The 24,262-nt window shown below is 39.7% G+C and overlaps 1 protein-coding gene across 1 annotated transcript in view; it reads left to right on the top strand.

Annotated features, from left to right (window-relative positions):
- Positions 1 to 22,572: 22,572 nt before the first annotated feature.
- Positions 22,573 to 24,262, top strand: part of LOC121171528 (flavin-containing monooxygenase 5-like) — a 39,811-nt gene continuing 38,121 nt past the window's right edge. The window contains exon 1 of the mRNA XM_041003264.1: positions 22,573 to 22,707. Coding sequence (XP_040859198.1) covers positions 22,573 to 22,707 — 135 coding nt within the window. The remainder of the gene's footprint in view (positions 22,708 to 24,262) is intronic.

Below are 24,262 nucleotides of genomic sequence, written 5' to 3'. Positions count from 1 at the left end.
GCGGGATATGTTTTCCCATCAGTTCAGACTAGTCTAGCACAATGAATTATCAAATGATTCCTAAAGTTCTCATCATGAAAGTCTTGGTGAAATGGCAGATTGCTTCAAAACTGATTTCAGGTGAAGAGGTTTTTATTTTTCATGGTCCTCAAAATACGAAAAACAGTACTATCCTCTAATGCTGCAATCCCACTACTGGGTTGATGTCCAAAGGAAAAAACAGGTGTTATCTAAGAAACACCTGCAGTCTCACACTCAGCGCAGTGCTGCTTACAGCAGCCAAGAGCTGGAACAGCCCAGGAATCCACTGGTGCATGCACAAGGGAACAAGGAATGATGCATTTATTCAATGAAATGCTATTCCGTCATATAAAGGAAGAAATCCTGTTATTTATGGAAACATACGTTTCTTCTTAGAATATTATGAGAAGTGAAATAATTTCAGGCACAGGAAGACAAATATCACATGATCACATTTGAATCTAACACAAGTTGATGTCATTAAAGTAGAAAGCAGAATGGTGCTTGCCACTGGCTGAGAAAGGCATTGGAAAGGGAGGCATAGAGGTGGACAGTGGTCACAAACTACAGGTAAACAAGCTCTGTTGCTCTATTGCACAGAACAGGAACTACAGTTGGTAAAAATGAGACCATGTATTTCAGAGTAACTAGAAAAAAAGGGTTTAGAAAGCTCTTATCAGCAAGAATTGATAAATGTTTGCTACACTGATGATCTTATTTTATAGTTATAGCTACAATTCTATAAAAATACTCGGAAGAACGAGAAGTATATATGAATAAGAAAATTGTAAAGTGTTCGTAACATTTAGGGAGACTAACAGCACACATCAGAGAGATTTAGTATTTTGGTTTTTCCTTCAGTCACTGCCATCACTGGGTCAGGACTCATGAAACATATGATTTTCTCCTTTTCCCTCCTTCTCCTCCTTCTGCTTCTTTACCTGAACTGTATTACAAATCCCTTCTTCTACTCAAAAATACTTCCCATCTACTGTGCCAGACATTGTGCTGTGCTCCTAAAACAAACAGCTTCGCTGCACTCCCTTGGATTCGATGGGACTTAGGCACTGATGATGCCCATGCAGAGCTCTCCGACTTAGGATCTCCCTGAAGCTGACAGTTTCATCCCCACAGGCCCATATAGTATGTTCAAACTTGACTGAACCCAGCTCCCCCAGCTCACCCTAGAATTGGGAAAGTGGACATTCCATCTTTTCAGTCTTAAGACAGAAAGGTTCAAGTCTCTTGAGTCATCTCTTTCATGTCACACACACAGTCTACCAGGAAATACCATCCCCTCCAGAATAAATCTAAAAGCATCACAGTTTTCACTGCCACCTCTAGCTCTGCCACACAAATCCTTGTCATCAAGTTTTGTCTATACGGTTGTAGTTGTCTCTTCATTGGGCTCCTTGCTTCACCTTTAACATCTGTGATCTCTTCTCATGGTAAAATGTGACATTTTAAAGATGAACCAGCCTCAACTGAACTGCTGGACTCAGAATTCCAACCATGGGAAGAACTGCATGGTCAGTGGACTGACTGTAGAATGTGTCAGAACTGGCCCTTCTCAGTATATAAGATGGAGCAGTGGACGGCATGCCCAGATGCTCATGGAGGCTATGACAGTCCATTGGAACCTACAGAGGACACATGGTACCATAGCAAAGGAAGGAGGGCAGACAAATTGGACAACTCTTCCAGCCAAGAGTTAATAACAAGTATCTGTACGAATGGAGACTCTAAGGTGGACTGTATCAGCCAATGGATCATGGAAGGATTTTCTCCTTCTTGGAGCAGCGAGACTGACAGCATGTCTGAACGATTGAAACCACTTAAGCAGAACCCTCACAGGATGCTCCACATTGGGGGCCCTGGGATGATATCAGGTAGTCATTTCCCCCCTCCCTGGGCACATAGCAGTTGGGAGGCCAGGTGCAGCTTCTCCTCCATCTCCGCCCTTCCCCTAGAAGGAGGAAGAAAAAGAACATTTGGAAACAATGGTCTCACCCACTTCCCCCTAACTTTCGATCCATCCCACCCTAATCAACTATGTAAACACCATCAAAAATTTAACAGAAAAAGTAAACCAGAATATGATACATCCTGCTTGAATGTACTGAATATCCAACGCTTAGCAGGAGCTACTTCTTTCCCCTCTGACTTCCATTTCTTTTGTTCTTTTATTTGTTTTATGATACAGTTTAATAGGCATTGGGCGTTCTACACCCCCTCCCCTACTATTCTCCTCTCCAGTCTTTCAACAGGTGTCTTTTGAGTACCCTCAGAAGTCCATCATGCTGCCGTTGAGGTGTCTCCCAACAACGTAGGGGCTTATCTGTTGTTTCACTGATGTCATCCTTGTATTGCCAAGTAAGGGGATATACTTATCTCTGTTTCTACCTATGGACATATTTATTTCCACTGTGCTTCCATTACACCTCCCCTTAGGTACAGTCTACCATGGATTGAGGAGAAAAAAGAAAACAAAAATCTAAATAGAATGAAATAGTGAGTCTTCATCTCCATGGTATTGTTGAACTTGTAGCAGGGGTATCATTATGATGCTAGGGTGGTACAAAAGAATGTCCAATATCTTCCTGTAGAAATTAATGCTAGCGTATGACCCATGTGGTTCAAATGGTAGCACAGTATGGACTAGATCATAGTTGCTCATGGGTAGTAGAAATAGCAGTGATAAGACAGATATTAACAATCTCAGGTGATCATAAGCAATCGGTCTCTCATGAATTGATTAATAGATTACATCACAAGAACTTATTGTATGTGGTATAGACGGCTAGGAAGTGTGATAAGATAAAATTTACAGGTACAATTTTTAGATTTGACAAACATATCTGACCTTTTGGAATTGGCTTATTTCCCTTATCATAATGGTTTCCAGTTGGACCCATTTGGCCACGAGGAAATATATTTTATTTTTTTAAAATAGCTGGGTAGAATTCCGTAGAATAGCTGAACCATAGTTTCCTTATCCAGTTTTCTGTTGATGGGCATTTTGGTTGCTTCCATGTTTGTGCAATTATTGATTATGCTGCTATGAACATAGGAGTGCATGTTGCTTCTCATGTAACAGATCTTCTGGACAGATTCCTAGAAGTGGAATTACTGGGTCATACAGTAAGTGGATTTTCAGTTGCCTGGGTATTCTGCATCCTGATTTCCACAGAGGTTGCACCAGCCTGCAAACCCAACAGCAGTCGAGTAGGGTTCCTTTTCCTGCATCCTTGCCAGCAGGTGTTGTTGATGGTTTTATGTATGTGGGCCATTTTTCCTGGAGTTAAGTGGTATCTCAGTGATATTTTTATTCGAATTTCCCTTATTACCAGGGAGCTTGAGCATTTTTTCAGATGCCTGGTAGACATGTGGATTTGTTCCTTTATAAAATGTCCATTTTCTGTGCCCATTTCTTGACTGGTTTATTTGTTTTGTTGTTTTGGTTGTTCTGGAGTTCTTTATATATTCTGGAGATTAACCCCTTGTCTCCTGCATAGTGTGCAAAAATTTTCTCCCATTCTGTTGATAGCTTTTTTTACTTTCTTGATTGTTTTCTTCGCTGTGCAGAAGTTTCTTAGTTTAATGTAGTCCCACTTGTTTATTTTGCTGGTGTCTGCCTTTGCTTTTGATGATTTTTCTAGGACTGACTTCCATTTCTACATTCTTCTATTTTCTTTCTTTCAACAAGCCAAGCTAATTACCACTTCATGGCCACTTTACTTGCCATTCCCTTGGCCACACACATGCTTCCTGCTTAACACTCACAATGATCACTCCCTCACTATGTTCAGACATTTGCTCGAATGTCTCTTCATCCAGGCTACATCACATAATAACAGTGAAGTGGAAAGTGGAGGTGGGTTTGTGTGGAAGAAGCATTGTGCAAGGTAGTGAAAGAAGATGTCAGACTCACCTTATAGCTTCCTACTCTCAACATAACAAATGCACTCTCTTGGCAGCCACATGAATCCATTCACAATGAGCTCCAGGACCTGATTACCTCGTAAAAATTCCAACCACCTCTCAACATCATTACATTGGGAAGTAAGTGTCAACTAGAATTTTCTGGGTACTAACTGTATCTGTTGTTAGCAATCAGTAACCCAGACCATTAACAGCTCCACCTTTGCCCAAGCACATGACATTTGGGGGCATTAAAAAGTAAACATGGTATATACTGCGTTCTTTCTTCATTATCCTCCTGAATATAATCATCATACATATAATCATACATATCATCATTATTTACATATTACGGATCAAGCAAATCCTGTGGCCACAACTAACTTCAATGGGGGATAGAAGTTCAACTATATTCTCAGGAAGACCAAGAATTCCAGTTTTTGGAACTTTCCTAATGATTATAACATAAGAACAGGTTTAAGAATGTTTCCAAAACTTTAATTAACAAAACAAAAGCATTGTTTACATAGCTGAACAAAAAAAAACATAGACACACTTCATGTGGAAGCCATAATCCTAACAATATTAAATTTTAAATTAGATAAGTGCATTGTTTCTCTGTCTTTACTCTTACATTGGATTAAACTTTGCAAACTGCAGTCTGGAGACATCATGGCTCATTTATTTGCAATATGTCTACTTTTCTTTGAACGGTCAGGAAGGTTCTATCTTAGCTTAAAAGAATCCCTTCATATGAGCTGAATTTGGCTGACATGCCAGGAGTCAAGCTTCTCTTTCCCTACAAAAACCTTGGGGTAAATAACCTAGCATTTAAAATGCCAGTTGCTATGCTTGTGTCATCCAATATTAGAATACCTGAGTTTGTGTTGTTCTCTACACCTGACTCCAACTTTCTGCTAATGCACACCCTGGGAGGCAGTAGCTGGGTTTCTGCCTCCATCATGGGATTCTGTGTTGCTCTCCTGTCACCTGGCTTCAGCCTAGCACTGTCTCCCCATTCAGTGAGCACACAGGCTTAGAAGCACTGCTTAGCGGCAAAATGCTTCAGAGCAGCTTTTATCTTCCATTTCTTCCACTTTAATCTTTTTGAAGGGCTCATTGAGTAAATGGTCCAGAACATCCAATGTCACTCAGCTACCAAGACTTGATCAACTTTTCCCCACTGCTAGGCCCAGGGAATTGCAATCCTTGTCCTGAATTGCATATACTGTCTATCTTGCTACAGTGGATTCAGATGAAAAATTTAACATCACTACAGGCCCTTTAAACCATATTTGTTTCATATGACCGAAAATGATCTTTGTGGTTTCATAATCTCCTTGGGCCATTCCCAGACACATCATAACACAATAAGATCTAGAGGAGATAGAAATGTCGCATTAACCCATAGTTGAGCAACCGGTAAGGAATTATTCAACAAGCAACTTGTTATTGAGAATATTGAGAGTGAAAAGCTTGTCTAGAAATTCTAGTCCTGTTCATGGCTTTTAAACTCCCCCACTGGAAAGAGGAGTATTACCAGATGAGATCAATTATTTTCACCTCCCTGAAATCTGCATTTTGGTCTTCTGTCATTTCTCAAGTAGTCAAGTATTTCTCATTCTATTAAATTTCTGGGTTTTCACACTGCCTTCACCAACTACCCCTGACTCTCAGTCTCTAGCTCTTAGCCTGGTACCTTTACTGATTCCCAACAGCTTCTTTTATTTCCATTGCTTCTGCTAAGCAGGGACTGTAGCGGACTCACCTAGCACATTAACTCAGCACGAAGGGCCCAAACTTCTGATTTTGTCAACTATCTTTCAAAAACAAAACACTGATTAATCTTTGCATATAAAAGGGAATTGTTATAATTTTGCTGATTTTTAAATAAAACATGATTTTGCCTCCTATAACATGTTCATTGTTACATTAAGTAAACTATTTAAAATCATGAAATAGATGCGTGTACTCAGTTGTAAAATCTCCCCACCTTATTACCATCACCTTATTCAAATTATAGGTGTATAAAAAAGAAAACACAGGTTAGTAAGAATTTAAATTCAAAAACAACTAAAGTTACAAGTAGCCAATCTGCCCGGGGACCATGCTAACGGAAGACCTCATTAATGGATAGCTCTAGTATGTTTTCTCTTGGCAGGATAAACAAAACTTAGGCATAGCTTTACATTAAAAAGGAGCAAAATCAAAAGAAAGACTAGTGAACCATAAATATACTTTTGAGAATTTATTCCAGAATGTAAACTTGAATACTAGGGTTTTATCTGCTGGCTCACTTACTTTCTTGTATTTTTAAAGTTGTACTCATTTGTGTGCCCCACCCTTTTGTTGTTGTTATTTTATTGTTGTTGTTTCCTCTTTGTCTTTATTCTCTTACAGATCTACAGTAGATAGCTACCCAGAAGAAAGTATTCATTAAATTTTGAACAAGTGTGTTCCGAGAAAGAGGAGAGCAGGTGAGAAGACACAGCAAGTGGAGCAGACTTTTGTGGCCCTGTCTTGGCCTGGACAAGTGGTGATGTGTTCATCATTCCATTTATATCAGAACCATTCCTAAATAATGAACTCAAATACATGATCTAGGTAGTTAAAATAAAGCCAGTGGTTTTAGAAGAGCAGCTTAACTTGATTAGCTACTGCTAAAGATAGGACAAAGTATTGCTCATTTCTAGTTAGTCTCTTCTTGGGAAGCTGCTGATCTCTGTCCAGGATCCATTTCAGAAGACTGTGTGCATTATCTGCCAAGGGGTTCAGGCAGCTACACAGCTGAGTTCTGCCTTTCAACTGTGTGTGCCAAGGTTTAGAGCATTTTATTAGTACTTCCCTCTTTTTCTCAAAAACTTACCGACACATATGCTTTATAGATCATTAATTTATTTTGCTTTTCTAGAACTCTTTTTAAACAAGAAATATTTAAAATAGGTCATTATATCCTGTATTTACAAATTTGGAATAGGTAGATATGATGTTAATAGAGTTAAGAAAGCAGGTGCTTTGGGGCACGGAGCTGGCCACAACACCAGCTAAGGACTGTGCAGGGTTAAAGAGACCCATGCCCCATCACCAGGCAGCATGCCAAACTAGGGACAGAACAGGAAAGGGTCACTGAGGGCTCTTTAAGGTGTGTAAATGGTTTCTAAGGACTTCCACAGAACAGGCCACTACACCCACATATAATCAGGAGAGCGGGGACAGGTGATGGAGCAGATAGCAGGGGAGATGGAGGATCTCTCAAGGCTGGGCCACTACATTTGCTGACATGTGGAGGAGTTAGGCCAGGGGATCAGCCAGGTGAGTTTTCTTGGAGGATCTCCTAAGACTGGGCTGTTGTACCTGCTGGTGCACATGAGGTTGGCGGAGGGCAGGGTAGTGGCAAGTCAGGTTGTAGCACCAGCTGGCATACACAAGTGCTGGGTCAGGGACCAGCCTGGTAGGGATTCTGACCCTGACCAGACCAAGGTATGGCCAGTAAGCATAATAGCTGAATCTGTGGGACAATTAGGGCAGACCACTGCATCTGTCAGGACACTCAAAGTCTGAAATGGGGGCAGACTGGGGTATTGCTGCAACTGCTGCCACACGTAAGAGTCGGGTCTGGGGACAAGTCAAATGAGAGTCTATAAGTCCCCCTTGAATAGGAAGTGGGACCCGGAAACACACGTGAGAGCCAGGGCTGGAGGCAAGCAGGATCAGGCTGAAGCACCCAGTGGAGCATGTAAGAGCCAGGTCTGGAGTATGCACTAGATGGAATTCAAGGGATGTCCTTGACTGTGCCACTGAACTTGTAGGTACCTGAAAGAGCTGAGTTTGGGGGCAGGCCATGCCAGACATGGCATTGAGCTGGATCATGTGAGAGTAGTTTCTGGGAGCAAGCCTGGTAAGGATTCTGCAAGATTTCTTCAAACAGGCTAAGATACCTGCCAGGGATGAGGAGAATTGGGATTGGGAGTGGGCTAGGATGGGCTTCTGTACCTGCTGGTGCACACAGGGCTGGGCTTGGGGTGAATGGTGCCAGGCCACTGCACCTGCTAGTGCATATGAGTGACTGATCTAGGGAACAGCCAACTAGGGATTCAAGGGGTCTTCAAAACTGGGCCACTAGTGTGCTTCAGAGCCAGGACTGGGGACTCACCAGGTCAAACCACTGTGCCTGCTGGTGCTTACAGAAACTGGAGCTGAGGGGCAGCCCAGTAGGGAATTTTGACGGTTTGGGAGATTACAGGAGACAAGACAACAGTGGTACAGACCAAGCCATAGCACCTGCAAAGGAGTGATATACTCCAGGCAGGGGGTAGGCTGTGTAGGGCCACCTGGTCAGGAATGCCCCCCCCACCAAATTGCATGTATGGCTTAGAACAACAGGATCACCAGTCTCAGAGAATATCCCATGGATGTGTGGTCAGACTGCAGAACACATATTGCAGGACTGGGCTGTCTCTGTTACTGACTGTAGAAATGATAAAGAATATACCAACACACATGAAAGACAACTGGTTCCTCTAATCCAACAAAAGAGTCAAATACCCCCTCAAGGGGTGAAAACAACAACAACAAAAAACCCACACATAGCACAATACTTCAGGCCAAATTCTATAGAAACCACCTAGGCCTGTGAACACTATAAGGTAGAAATGGATAATTAACAGACCTTAGAAACTAATAGAGAGAGAACAATGAAGAGTCCCTGTGAGGACAGATGGAATAAAACACTTCTTTTTTTCTTTGATACATAGGCTCTGAGATTACCCCTCCCACATCCCCAAGTCTCTTCCCCACCTCCCACTGATTTCCCCTATACTATTACAATAGTATATTCTTTAATAAACAGTCATAAGTACATCATCCTTTTATTTAAGTGTATCCTGACATTGTAGGTATGGGCAGTGGCAGAGAGTCCAACATCCTATTCTCAAGATACATTTAACAGTTTCATTGGGAGTCCATCTTTGATTTGGAAGTTGAGATACACACTGCATTGCATCTTCACATCTGGATATGATAACTCTATTTAACAGTTACTGTACATCCCCTTAAATGAAAAGCCACAAAAAAATCAATACTAGAATGAAAAACAGAAATCATACAACAACAAGAAGTTAAATAACATGCAACTGAAAGACCAATGTGTCACTGAAGAAATTAAAAAAAAAAACTTTCTGGAAGGAAATGATCCTACTATGACCTAAGTGTCATTAAAGAAATTAATATTTTAAAGCTTTTTTAAGAAATAAAAATAAAAACAAAATATCAAAATCCATAAGATGTAGCAAAAAGGGTGATGAAAGGGGACATTTAAATATCAAGTGCTTACGAAAAAAATCAAACATTCCAAATTAATGATCTAATAATGCACCTCAAGATCTTATTTTAAAAAATGAATAGGAAGCAAGAAATGATCAAATAACAGCAAAAATAAATGGAATCAAAATTAAAAGACTACACATTACAACAAGAAAGAGCCATTTTTTAAAGAAGATGAGCAAAACAAACCTCTAGCCAGACTAGCAAAGAAAAGCAAGAGAGAAAAAACAAGTAAAATTAGAGATGAAAAACCAAACATTAAGAAACTGGTAAGGTGATCTCATTGAGTAGATCCTTTGATCATTACGTGGTGTCCTTCTTCATTTATTTTAATATTTCTTATGTCAAAGTCTTTTCCATTAGCCGGAAATATCTTTTTCTGCATAGATAGGTTTTTGGCTTTTGATCCAATATGCTAATCTATGACATTTGATTGATGAGTTTAAGCCATTTTAACATGGATATTAACATTCAGAGTTAATATCGATAGGTAGTAATTTGGTCCTGTCATTTTAGCAATGGGTTGTTCATTGGTTACTCTTTTTTTTATTGTTATGTCGGGATGTTCTCCACATTTGCCTTTGGTTTGGGTAGGTGCTATTCCTTTTCTCTGTCAACAGAAAGAAGGCAGGCCTGGAAGAGATAAATTCTTTGAGCTATTCTTTATTGTTGAAGAATTTTATTTCATTTTCAAAGGCAAAGGAAAGTTTTTTGGGGGGAAAGTTATTCTGGGATGACAATTTTCTCCTATTGGAATTAGAATCTGGAATATGTCACTTCATTCCTTTCTGCCTAGACAGGTTCCTCTGAGCAGTCAGCTCTGAGTCTGATTTGGGTTCCTCTATTTGTTAATCGATCTTTTCATGTGCATATTTAAGGATCTTTATCTTATATTCAATTGAAGAGAATTTGATTATCATATGTCTTGGCAAAAATTGCTTTTGGTCAACCCTAGAGGGAGATCTGTGGCCCTTTTGTATTTTGCTTCTGAATTCTTTCTTCAAATTAGAGAAGTTTTCCTTTATTGTTTCATTTAATAGATCTTTAAACCCAGCTTCTTTTTCTGTGCCTTCTGGATCTCCCATAACTCTTATATTTGGCCTTTTAATGGTGTCTTTTAATTCCTGAATATTTTTCTTAGTTTGACTCAGCTCCTCTTCCGGCTTTCTTAATTTTTACCCCATTATTGAAACAAATATCTTCCAATTCTGAAATTCTTTCTTCTGCCTCACTCATTGTATTATTGAGGCTTTCCACTGAATTTTTTTTAAAGATTTTTTTAATTGGAAAGTCAGATATTCAGAGAGGAGGAGAGACAGAGAGGAAGATCTTCCATTCACTGATTCACTTTACAAGTCAGGAACCTGGAGTTTCTTCTGGTTCTCCCATATGAGTGCAGAGTCCCAAGATTTTTGGGCCATCCTCCACTGCTTTTCCAGGCCATAAACAGGGAACTGGATGGGAAGTGGGGCCACCAGGACACAAACTGGTTTCCATATGGGATCCTGGTGCATACAACACAAGGACTTTAGCTGCTAGGCTACCATGGTGGGTCCTTCCACTGAATTTTACCTTGCTACAGTATGTCCTTCATTTCTAATAATTCTACTTGATTTTGTTTCAGTGTTGCTATTTCCTGTGTGACATAATTCTTAAATTCATTGAACTCCTGTATGTGCTATTCATTGTTGTTAAGAAGCGTCATAACATGCTTTTAAAATTCTTTATCCCAGACTAACATCCAGATGTGAGGATGCAGTATGGTATGCATTTCTGTTTCCAGACAAAGATGGACTTCAATGAAATTGTTTACTATATCTTGACAATAGGATTCTGGACTCTCTGCCATTTTCCATGCCCACAATGATGGACATATGACTGAGTATGAAGAACTATATGTTAGTAATGATATAAAGGAACTAGATGGAGAGAAGGGATTTGGGGAGGGGATAAGGGAATGTGGAACTGTATCATAAAATGATAGCAATAATAATAAAATGTAAAAAAACCAAACAGGGCCCGGCGCGGTGGCGCAAGTGGTTAAAGGTCCTCGCTTTGCACGCCCGGGATCCCATATGGGCGCCGGTTCTAATCCCGGCAGCCCTGCTTCCCTTCCAGCTCCCTGCCTGTGGCCTGGGGAAGCAGTCGAGGACGGCCCAAGGCTTTGGGAACCTGCACCCGCGTGGGAGACCCGGAAGAGGCTCCTGGCTTCGGATCGGCATAGTATCGGCCCGTTGCGCTCACTTGGGGAGTGAATCATCGGATGGAAGATCTTCCTCTCTGTCTCTCCTCTCTGTACATCCGCCTTTCCAATAATAAAATAATAAAAATAAATCTTTAAAAAAAAACAAACAAAAAAATCTTTATCCCCCATTTCTTCAATGTCTTCCTTAGTTAACGTTGAGGTTGACAAAGGGTCTTGCTCCTTTGCCGAGGTTGGCATTAGTAATATTTATTGTGTCATTTTTCTCTTCTTTTGCTCTTGATCATTGCCATTCTGGTTAGCAGATTCCTCTCGTTAGGGCTGGTTTTTAAGCTGTGTGGTTTTTACTGATTGTGTTCGGTACTCATTTTTTTCATTTGCAGTCACTTGTGCCATTCCCTCCAGTGAGTTTCAGTACCAAGCTCTTGTGCTAGGCTTCCACCACTGTCTCCATAGCTACAGCTCCTGATTCACCGCTTTCCACCCTCTGTGGATCCTGTCCTATTGCTGCCCCATTGCCTGTATAGCCTTTCTCCTACTCCCAGATTGAGCAGTGCCTGGAATTAGGGAGTTGCCAGCTGTGCTAAATCACTGGGTTGTCAGCATTGCCGGTCTTGCTAGAACCTGCTGTTGGTAAGGTCTGAAGGCCACTTGGACCTATTTTGGGGTGGGACCCATTGGATGCCAAGTCAGTACTATGTTTCCTGTGAGACTAATGCAATTTATTGAGCTGGAAGTGAGTTCTCTCCCGGCTCTGTGCCTGTACAACTTGCAGTTGTTCCTTCAACCCCATGGCCTGCGGGATGCCAAGTTGGTCCCTGTTTGACCATTGCAATGTGGCAAGCCAGAAATGACCTTGCTTCTAGCTAACTGTTGTCCCTCCAGCCCCACCGCTTTTTCTTCAGTACACAAAATGGCCCCCAATGTGGTGCTAGTGGGCGTCTGAGACATATAATCCTTGTCCCTACACCTGCCTACTTGGGTTCTGCCACTCTGCTTCTGCTTGTTGTCAGGTCAAGAAAATCAACAGGATAGGCAGTTCCAGTTAGCATTAAAACTTATGCCTACCAACGCCAACAGTGAAACTATTTACAAACTATTGTAAAGCTTATTGGAAGAGAATGTATACTGCAGAGACTTTAGGAGAAGATTTCCAACAAAGCAAGTTGGGCAGAAACACGGTGCCAGTAAGGTTCCTCCCAAGCAGGATAAAACTAGATCCATATGGTTTTGTTACTGGATGCAGCTGGAGCAGAGCAGTGTGGTCTCAGCTGTGCTGATCTGGAAGTCTGTTGTGGGGCAGCATGTGACAGCACAGCGAGCCAAAGCAGACGGAGCCAGAGTGTTTCTCACACCAGTCCCTCCCCTCAATGCTGTGGGCAAATCTGAGAGGGTCTCCTAAGTCCTTACTATGGAGGGCCCGTGTTTTGAGCATTCAAATCTGAGAGGGCCTCCTAAGTCCTTACTACGGAGGGCCCGTGTTCTGAGCATTCAGAAACCACTCTGTAATGATTGCTCTCCACCTGTTCTCTCGATTCTCATTTGTCCCCATCTTTATAACACAGTGAACATTAGAAGTTTGTGTATAAGGACCTCATCTTCCAAAACAGAGAAAAAAAAAAAAAAGATGTGAACATATGTGGAAATACAGAGATGGTTTTACAGAGGTCAAGGACATAAAGTATACTCTAGGGACAAAAGTGGCAGGTGTCCTCATAGGATCTTCTTCCCTCCATTGGGGGGCACCAGATAAGGATTGTGATGATGGTGACAGGGGTGAGCAGGGACCAGAAAGGAGAAACCAGTACAGCAAGGCAAGTGTATAGCAACAGTCTTTGAACAAATCTCTACCACCAAGTCATTGTTTCTTTGAGTACTTACAGTGGGTTAAATACTTAATTCACAGAATCTTTAGCTCACTTCTGCCCTATGAAGTCAATCGTGACACAGGCTATAGAAAACATTAGTAACATGAAAATGCCTACAACTGTATCAGACTCAGTAAAGCCAATGAGAAGAGAAAAATAAACAGGGAGTCTTCTTTGTACATGAACCATCACACACACGTGCGCGCGCGCGCACACACACACCCACGTAAAGTCAACCTAACCCAAGACAAAACAGAGTACACAATACATTTACTCATCCCATTTCAGGCATATAAAAATGCATGACTGCCATAACAAGGATGTTCAAATCTGACTTTTCTTATAACTTAAATTTTAATTTATTTACATCTAACACAAGAGTTTTTGTACATAGTTTAGAGAAAAAATACTTAAGACTTCATGATTCTGTTGTTATTGTTCCAAATCTATATCCAAACAAAAGTGTTAAATATCAGAATGATAAAAACAGGTGTGAGGGACAATATTTGCTTTAGGGTGTGAGTTGGGGAGAAGCACATGGAAGCAGAGATTCTGTACCCTTAAATGGTTTGAAAAACTAGACTTGGATATGGTTCACTGGAGAGCTGAAGCAAGAGTTTGATTCAAGGATCTTTTTGGAAAGAAGAAAGAAAGAAATACAACACCTGAGAAAGGAAAAAAAGAAAATTAAAAAAGAAGAAAAAGAACTTTCAGAGGAAAACAAAGCTCTCATTTGAAAATATCAGTAAGTTAGATAAATCTGTGATGTCCTTCTTTTGTAACTCCTGAAGAATGCAAATATACTAAAACATACTCAAAGTAAGTGCTAAATTAGAAGCACACAGCAACAAAATGCTAATTTTTACATCATTTGGTAAAATTAGAATATAATACACATATGTTCAAAGACCTCTGTGAGTTTTGATATTTTTCTTTTAGTTTTTGCATTTCTAATTTTATCAGTTAGTCATATGCTGAAATATTTCCCGTGACAAGCTTTCATTCTCTTGTCGCATGTAACAGAATGTTCAATGATAAAAAGATATCTTATTATGTAATGTTATAAATGACTTTAGACAGGAAGTGAAGGAGATTGTGATAGCATGCCAGGATGACTCAGTGACCCTGACTATTATCCTTTCCTAGAATTAATGAAGCCTGTTCAACAAATATTTAAAGTCAATTCAATAAATATTTAATTAGCACCCAAAATAAGTACAGTGCCACGTACTATTTTTAAGTAGACAGTTGAATGAATTGTGAAAAGAATCTTATTTTTTAAGATTTATTATTTTTATTGGAAAGGCAGATTTACAAACAAAAAGAGATACAGAGAGAAAGATCCTCCATCTGCTGGCTCACTCCCCAGTGCTGAAGCTGAGCTGATCCTGAGGCAGGAGCCTCCTCCTGGTATCCCATGTAGAATCAGGGTCCAAAGGCCTTGGCCCATCCCCCACTACTTTCCCAGGCCACAAGCAGGGAGCTATGTGGGAAGCGGAGCAACTGGGACAATAACTATTACCCACATAGGATCCCAGCTCCTGCAAGATGAGGATGCAGCCAGTGAGCCATCATGCCAGGCAAAATCTTGCTTAAAGAGAAGGCAAATAGGACGTGAAAGCTGTCTCAGAGAGTCACCAATCATGTAAAAAGCATAGATTAGATTAGATAGAATCTAATCTAGATTAGATTAGACAGAATAGATTATAGATGGAATACAGATTAGAGAAGTAGGGGTTAATATAAACTAAGAAGGAAATGTCTAATTATCAGAGCATTTTGAATCTGGGATGCACTGCTTGTGAAATAGCAGGAGGCTCAACACTGCGTATAGTGAGGGTGTGATCAAATCATGGAGACATGATGAAAAGAACCTGTGCTTATTAAGAGATGGGACTAGATGGCCTTTAAGGCCCCTTTCCAACTAGCAATGTTGGTCTGTAGTGCAACTGAGATTGTCACTGACAACCTAGTGACTCAACATTTAATAATAAACATTTAAATTTGTTTTCGCTCATGTTTCTGCATATAATAATAACAACTTGGTATACTGTTTTTTGAAATTTAGAGTCAATTTTGCTTTCTCACAAAAGCTATACTACAAGAATTAAGTGAGCATTATTTTCATTATATACACTACAAGATTTTAACACAAATTTACCCAAAGTAATAAAATCTGTAAATTAGCAACATTACTTACTTTCAAAATGTTAATTACACTTTTTCCAGCCAGTGTAAATGATCTTGTTTGGATCATCTTTGCAACGTTCCAGTTAGCATTAAAATTTATGCCTACCAACGCCAACAGTGATTTTTAAATTCCATCAAATTAGACATGGTTCCATCTCTAAAAGGCTTATGGCAATTTTAAAATCCAAATTAGAAGAGTCATGGGAAAGGATTATCTATTAACTAATTCAATGCTATAAAGGTCTTCAGATTGCTATGTAATTATTTTCAAGAAGCCGGCAGGAGAGAAGCATTCACTTCAACAAGTAAAAATTAAATTTGAAGTCCTTTATTGTAAAGGTTGGTCTCTTTTGCCTTACTATTTATTGTTTTAAAAGCTAAATACAATCACTTCTCAGTCTTTTAGCTAAGATCAAGAATAAAGGGTAAATATAGGAATAATAACTAATGTATTTTATTTGAGTAAAATTATATGATAGAATTATCTTATTGTCCAACCATGCTGGTCAGTGAAAAAAAAATAGGTGGTTTTGTCTTCTTTTCTTTCATTTTTTTTTCTTTTATCCTCATTTTCCATTTTACAATTTTGCAGGCATGGGACTTCCTCCCTCCCCCACCCAGGGGTCATGACACTGCTGATATAGGTGGTCATAGAAAGCTTAATATTTTATTGTCGACATATATTTAGAAATTTCATTGGGAACCTACTTTTATTCAGTAGTCAGGATGCATTCTGTTGATTTTCTTTGATGCCTGATTCTCTGGTCTCCATTACATCCTTCGTTTCTGAGATTACAAGTACGTGTTTGCCTTTGTTTTTTGTAATTTGTATTTTCAATGAAGGTTGTCTTATGTTAGGGCAAATATATTTTTGGGGTGAATTGGCAAAGTTTTGCTAAGCATAATAGTCTCCAAAGTGGGACCATCTGGTTGCAAATGGTAAAATTTCATCCTTTTTAATAGCTGAGTAGTATTTCATAGAGTAGATACAACACAGTTTCTTTATCCAACCCTCCTTCAATGGGCATCTAGGTTGTTTTTATGTTTTTGCGATTGCTGATTGTGCTGCAATGAATACAGGGGTACAGGTTGCTTTCTCATGAGTATGTATCAGTTCTTTTGGATATATTCTCCCAGGAGTGGGATTGCTAGGTCATATGCTAGGTGAATTTTCAGTTGGCTGAGTGTTCTCTATACTGACTTTCATAGTGGCTGCACCAGTCTGCAGTCCCATGAGCAGTGGAGTAAGGTACCTTTTCTCCACATCCTCGCTAGCAGGTGTCATTGGTAGTTTTCTGTCTGTGGGTCATTCTCACTGGAGTTAAGCAGAAGCTTAGTGTTGTTTTTATTCGGATTTCCCTTATTGCTAGGGAGCTTGAGCATTTTTTCATATGTCTATTAGTCATTTGTGCTTGTTCCCTTGGACAATGTCTGCTCATTTCCTTCACTCATTTCTTAATCGATTTGTTTGCTTTGTTCTTATTGTGTTCTTGGAATTTTTTGTATGTGCTAGACATTAGCTCCCTATCTGTTGTGTAGTGTGCAAAGATTTTCTCTCATGCTATTTGTTGTCTGTTTCTTTGCTGTGCAGAAACTTCCTAGTTTGATGTAGTCCCATTTGTTTATTTTGGTTTTGACTACTTATATATCTCATGCTTTTTCTAGGAAGTCTTTGCCTATACCTGTATCTTGTAGATTATTTGCTACATTTTGTTTTAGCACCTTGAAGGTTTCTTGGTGTAGATTTAGATCCTTCATCCATTTAGATTTGATCTTTGTGTATGTGAAAGGTGAGGGTATTGTTTCTTACTGCTGCAGGCTGCTATACAATTGTCTCAACTTGAAGAGACCAAGTTTTTCCCTAGGTTGCTTTCTGTCCTCTTGCTAAAAATTAGTTGGCTGTGCACGTGTGGGCTCTCATCTGGTGTTTCTATTCTGCTCCACTGATCTTCCTCTCTGTTTCTATACCAGTGCCAGGCTGTTTTGATTACTTCTGCTCTATAATATGTTCTAAGTTCTGAAATTGTGTTCCCTCCAGCTAGATTTCTTATTCTTCAAGATAGTTTTTTGGCTAATCATATCTTCCATTTACAAATGAATTTTTGTATGATTTTTTTTCAAGCTCTGTAAAGAATGTTCTTTGGATTTTGTTATTGGGATCACATTGAATCTTACTTCTGGGAATATGAACACTTCCATGATATTACTTTGCCTATCCAGGAACACGGTATATTTCTCCATTTTTTAATGTCTGCTTCTATTTCTTTTTTCAATGTCTTGCATTTTTCCTCATAGACACCATTCACATATTTAGTTAGGATTATTCCAAAGTATTTAAGTGTCCTCTCTGTTATTTTGAAAGGAACCATGCTGACTAGTTGTTTTCTTTTCTCTTCTTTTTTCAGCTCTGGAGTTGTTTGTGTATACAAGGGCCATTGATTTGCATTTACTTGCTTGTACCCCACCATGTTACCAAACTCTCTCATAAGTTCCAGCATCCTCATTCTTGAGCCTCTTGGTTCTCCTATTTATAGAATCATGTTGTCTGCAAACAGAAATAGTGTGAGTTCCTCTTTTCCCATTTTAACTCCATTAATTTCTTTACTGTTTTTTTCTTTCTCTCTTTCCTTTTTTTTTTTTTTCTTGCCTTGCTCTAACAAGGACTTCCAATGCTACATTGAATAGCTGTGGTGAAAGTGGACATCTTTGTGTAGTTCCAGATCTTAGTGGAAAAGCTTCCAGTCTTTCCCCATTTAGTGTGATGCTGGCATTGAGTTTTCCATGTTTTTTTTTTTTTATTGTGTTGTACAGTTTTCCTTCTATACCTATCTTGTTTAGGAATTTTAACATGAAATTGCATTGGAGTTTGTCAAATGCTTTCTCTGCATCTAATGAGAGTATCATATGGTTTTTGTTCTTCAGTTTCTTGATGTGGTGTATCACATTTATAGATTTGCATATGTTAAACCATCCCTGCATGCCAGGGATAAATGCCACGTGGTCCAGGTGATTAATCTTTCTGGTATATTGTTGGCTTCTGTTAGTTAGTATTTTGTTCAAGATTTTAGCATCTGTATTCATCAGGGATGTTGCTCTGTAGTTCTCTTTCTCTGTTGTGTCTCTGTCTCATTTCTCTGTCTCGTTTCAGTATTAAGGTAATGTTGGCCTCACAGAAAGATTTTGGAAGAATGGCCTCTCTTTCTATTCTTCTGAATAGTTTATGAAGAATTGAGATCAGTTCTGCTTGGAATGCTTTGTAGAATTCAGCAGTGAAGCTGTCTGGACCTGGCTTTTCTTGGTTGGAAAGGATTTAATTACTGATTTTACCTCTGTCTCATTACAAGTTTATTTAGATTTTCTGTTGCCTCATGACTCAGTTTTGGTAGATGGTTATGTCCAGGAATCTATACATTTCTTGAAAGTCTTTGATTTGTTGGCACATACTTGCTTGTATTAATTTCTGATTATTCTCTGTATATGTTATTCCCTTTTTCACCTTTGGTTCTATCAATTTTTTTTATCACTTTCTCAGAGAACCAACTCTTTGTTTCATTGATTTTATGTATTATTCTTTTGGTCTTTATCTGATTTATTTTCTCTTCTAATTTACTAATTTTTTTTCTTGTTTTTCTTTGGATTATTTGGCTGTTGTTTTTCTAGCTCTTTCATTTACTTGATGTCTTTCTTGTTTCCTAATATAGGCACTCATTGTGATAGCTTTGCCTCTTAATACTCCCTTGCCACCCTGCCATAGGTTTTTGTGTGTTGTATTTGAGTGTTCATTGGTTTCAAGGAATTTTTTGATTTCTTTTTTGATTTCTTCTCTACTCCATTGTTCATTCAGTAGGTTGTTCCACTTCCAATAATTTGCAAGTTTTCTGGGATATTTTGATTTACTGGTCTCTAGTTTCACTCCACTGTGATCTGAGAAGATGCATAGGATGATTTTAATTTTTCTAAATTTTCTGAGGCTTGTTTTGTGATCTATGGTATGATAAATCCCAGAGAAGATTCCATGTACAGCTAAAAAAAAGGGGGGGGGCATTCAGTGTCCATAGAATGAAAGGTTTTGTAAATATCAATTAAGTCCATTTGTTCTGCTGTTTGTGAGAGCCATTGCTTCTTTGATGAATTTCTGTCTCATTTGTCTGTCCTGTGATGTTAATGGGGTGATAAGGTGTCCCATTATTGTTGTATTTGCATCTGTATTGCTCTTACAGGTTCATCAATCATTGTCTCATGTAGCTAGGTGCCCTTGTATTTGGTGTGTATACATTTGCTATTGCTATTTCTTCTTACTTGGTGGATCTCTTTATCATTCTGTAGTGTCCCTCTTCATCTCTTTGGTTTTCAAAAAAAAATTTTTTTAATTGGAAAACCAGATATACAGAGAGAAGGAGAAGAGACAGAGAGGAAGATCTTTCATCCACTGATTCATGCCCAATGGCTAGAGCTGAGTCAATCCTAGGCCAGGAGCCAGGAGCCTCTTCCAGGTCTCCCCCACGGGTGTTGGGTCCCAAATCTTTGGGCCATCCTCATGTGCTTTCCACAAGCAGGGAGCTGGATGGGAAGCAGAGTCGCTGGGATTACAACTGGTGCCCATATGGGAAGCCATCATGTGTGAGGAGCGGATTTTAACTGCTAGGCTATCACACTGCGCCCTCTTCATCTCTTTTAATGTTTATTATGGTGAGTTTATATCATCTGATATTAGAATAGCTACACCAGCTCTTTTCCTTTCCATTGTTGTAAAATAACCTTTTCTGTCCTTTCACTCTCAGATTCCATGTGTCTTTGTTGATTAGATGTGTTCTTTTAGGCAGTAGATAGATGAGTCCTGCTTTTGGAGCCATTCTGTTAAGCTCATCCATTTAAGCCATTCATGTTTAGTATTAATGTTTACAGGTTGTGATTTGGTCCTGTCATTGTTGTTTTGGGATTTCCCTCTCTGTTGGTTCTGCTATCTCGCAAAGGGGCTTCAGGTACAAATCACCTGGGTGTGGGGTAGACTCTGCGTTTGTTCCATGAGTCCCTCCCTGGGCAGCTTCATTCCTGAGAGGTTCGCTCCCCACTGGTTGGCTCCCCAGATGCATCGCTGCCCTGATCTTGTGGAGGATGAGGGTGTTGATCAATCAGGAGCCTGTGGACTTCCACTCAGCTTTGCCTCCACTCACCAGTGTTTTGTCCTATAGCTTTCTGCGGAATATCCACTCAGATGTCTGTCTACTCCTGTTCCCTTTGTGCTGGCTTCAAATTCACTAGGCTTTTGTCTGTGGGTTGGGATGCATTCCTGTAGCTCACCTGCACTCACCTTCCTCATGAGCTGCTGACTGCAACCTCTGTTTCAGCAGATGTTCTTCCTGCAGCTCCTGCTTTTCTCCAGTTGCCTCCAGGGAGCGCCACTCACCACATCCAGCGATTTTCCTTCCCCAGCTCTGTGCTCTACTTGATTTTATCTTGCAGCTCTCTCAGTACTCTTGGCTACACCTTCCTATGTTGGTCAGCTATTTTCTACATTGCCAATAGGGCGGTTTAAAAATGACTTTCTTCACTCAAATCTCAGCCCATGAACAATTACTAGCTATTAGCTATGTATCTGAAATCTTGCTAGGGTCTTATAGTTCTTCAGAATAGCACATAAGTAAAACATGAAATTAAGTGCTGAATGAAATGATAGAGACATATATAAGGCACTGTGTGGTCACCAGCAGGGATGTAATTAACTAGGCCTGAGAAGCACAGAAAAGCTTCTATACAGAAAGTACCTCATCAGAAAATGGAGTTACAATTGCTGCATCTGCGGTGGACACAGCATGTGTAACTAATGTCCATTTCATCAAGAAAGCAGACAGGTCAGCATAGTCACTGCCATTGGTTAGGCAAGATGAAAGCACAATTTGCATGCATTTTAACTCTAGTAGTTACAATGTGTTGCTCTTACGACACTATCTCCCCTTGAGACCAAAGTGTGTGTTCTTTGTGATCTTAGCAACAAGCATAGTACCTGGTCCACAGCTGGGGATCAAGAAGTGGTGGTTAGAGCCACAAAAGTGTAAATGAGTGATTAGATGCCCATCCCAAAGCTCAAAATTACATGTTGAAAATTGTGTGATTTTTTAAAATAATGTTTATTTGCTCAAACATTTATTAGGCTACTAAACAAGATTAACATGTGAGATAATGTGTTATGTTACAGTGGATAAAACTTGCACCTATTACGCTACTATGGCTTGTGTCCTGGCTTCTCCACTTCAAATTTAGCAGATGGAAGATCTCTGTATCTGCCTTTCCGCCACCCTGCACCCCCCACTCTCTCTAACTCCACTTTTCAAAATAAACAAGTATTTCTTAAAATATATATGTTAGACTTGCTTTACATGTAAAGATTCTGAAGTGTCATCAGTGCTACCGTGTCCATTTTATCTGATTTTATTTTTGTCTCAAGCCTCTGTAAGATGGCTTCCACTGCATCACTCCATGAAACAAGATCACAGATGGCCCAAATCGTGTACTTTCAGCAGATTCATTTTTTCAGTCTTTATCTTACCATATTGTGGTTCTCCAAAGTCACTCTACCTTCCCTCACTTCTGGCTTCACTCACCTTGTCTCCATTGTCCAAAATGTCACCCTCCCTGACATACACACACCAACCCTCCCAGGTCTCTTTAACTACTAATGTCTATTCAGGCACTTTTAAGTTGTTTTCTGTTGAGGTACTTCTTCCAATAGGCCACATAATCCCTCTCTGGGCTGCCAGTTTCTGCTCACATAGCATGGTCATGTTACTGCTCTTTTCACATAGCACGAAATTTTACTATTTGCATTGTTTTCCCTAACAACACAGAGAACATTGGTGAGAAGAAATTAATTTAAAGCATTTTTTTTCTCTTATACATATCACGGTCCCTGCTCGGTATACTGACTGCTCATGAGAACAACAAAAATTTTAGACACCAAACCACAGGTGCTTGTGGATGTGGGATTTAAGTTTAAATAAGCTAGATGTCTGTGACAGAATTCTCAATTTCCTAAGCAGCAGAAGCATGATGGCCAAGAAGCGGATTGCAGTCATTGGAGCTGGAATCAGTGGGCTGGGTGCCATTAAGTGTTGCTTGGATGAAGATTTAGAACCCACCTGTTTTGAAAGAAATGATGACATTGGAGGTCTCTGGAAATTTCAAGTAAGTGTGGATTTTATTTGTTTTTCATTGTGTGATTTTTAATCACTGTAAAATTTGGATGACAGTTTAATGAAATATAATCATATTATATTGTAAGAACTTGGAGTAACCTTAATCTTCTTGCTTGTGTTTCTGGTGAGAAAGTATTGAAATATATGCTCCTTTTAGTTTCATACATGAAATATATGAGATTTTACTCAAGGTAACTACAATTCTGTGCAACTACAGGAAATATTAGAAAGAGGGTCCATGCCACGGTAGCCTAGTGGTTAAAGTCCTTGTCTTGCACGTGTCGGGATCCCATATGGGTGCCAGTTCTAATCCTGGCAACCCTGCTTCTTATCTCACTGTTCACTGCTTGTGGTCTGGGAAAGCAGTCAAGGACAGCCCAAAGCCTTGAGAACCTGTACCCATGTGGGAAGCTCTGGGCTCCTGGTTTCAGATCAGCACAGTTCGACCACTGCAGCCACTTTTAGAGTGAATCATTGGATGTAAGATCTTTCTCTCTGTCTCTTTTCCTCTCTGTATATCTGACTTTCCAATAAAAATTAAATAAACATTAAAAAAAGAGAGAGAGAGAGATCCCAGCACAATAGCCTAGCCTAAATCTTCACCTTGCCCATACCAGGATCCCATAGAGACTCCAGTTCATGCACCAGCTGCTCCACTTCCCATCCAGTTCCCTGCTTGTGGCCTGGAAAAGCAGTAGAAGGTTCAAAGCCTTGGGACCCTGCACCCACATGGGGGACTCAGAACAAGCTCCTAGATGCTGACTTTGAATCAGCTCAGCTCTGGCCATTGCAGCCACGTGGTAGGGGCGAACCAGTGAACAGAAGATCTGTTTGTCTTTCCTTTTCTTTACGGATCTTCCTTTCCAGTAAAAAACAGAAAAATCTTTAAAAGAGAGAGAGAGAGAGAGAGAAAGAAAGAAAGAAAGAAAGAAAGAAAGAAAGAAAGAAAGAAAGAAAGAAAGAAAGAAAGAAAGAAAGAAAGAGAAAGAAAGCTAAAGACATGATGATTGAGGGTTCCTTCGACTGACCAAATGATGTTGTGCCCAAGGTTATTAGCGTCACAGATTCTGATAATACGGGAGGATGATTAATTGCTAGTCTTCTACCACACAAATTCACACTTTCTTCTGCAGTCGCCCATGCTCACTGGTTGCCTCTGCATTGGATTCTCATTTTTCTACCAGAGAATAATGGCATTTCCCCTTCAACTCTTGCTAGCATGGAATGTATCACCCTAGGTACCCTTGATACCAAATGGTAAATAGACTTGAAACTAATGTGGCTCCTTCATCAGTATTTTCCAGAGTCATCCTGCTCACCTTCAGAATGGACATACTATGCTGTGTGTTGATGACTTGATTTTCTTTCCTTATTCTTGACCTCTTCTACACTCAGGACATGTATTAAAAAATACGGAACTTCTTGATTAGCAAGGAGAGTGATATCGCTGTCAGAGTAATTGAAATCACTGCCTGAATGGCATCTTCCCTTGTATCTATTTAGCAAATCAGTGAACAAGAAACATTCCTAGTTGTCATTGCTCC

Source organism: Ochotona curzoniae, unplaced genomic scaffold (genome assembly GCF_017591425.1).
Source record: "Ochotona curzoniae isolate NIBS_2020 unplaced genomic scaffold, NIBS_Ocur_1.0 scaffold_2683, whole genome shotgun sequence".
NCBI lineage: Eukaryota > Metazoa > Chordata > Mammalia > Lagomorpha > Ochotonidae > Ochotona > Ochotona curzoniae.
Note: the sequence above shows the minus strand (reverse complement) of the source record. Positions and strands in the feature narration are given on the sequence as shown.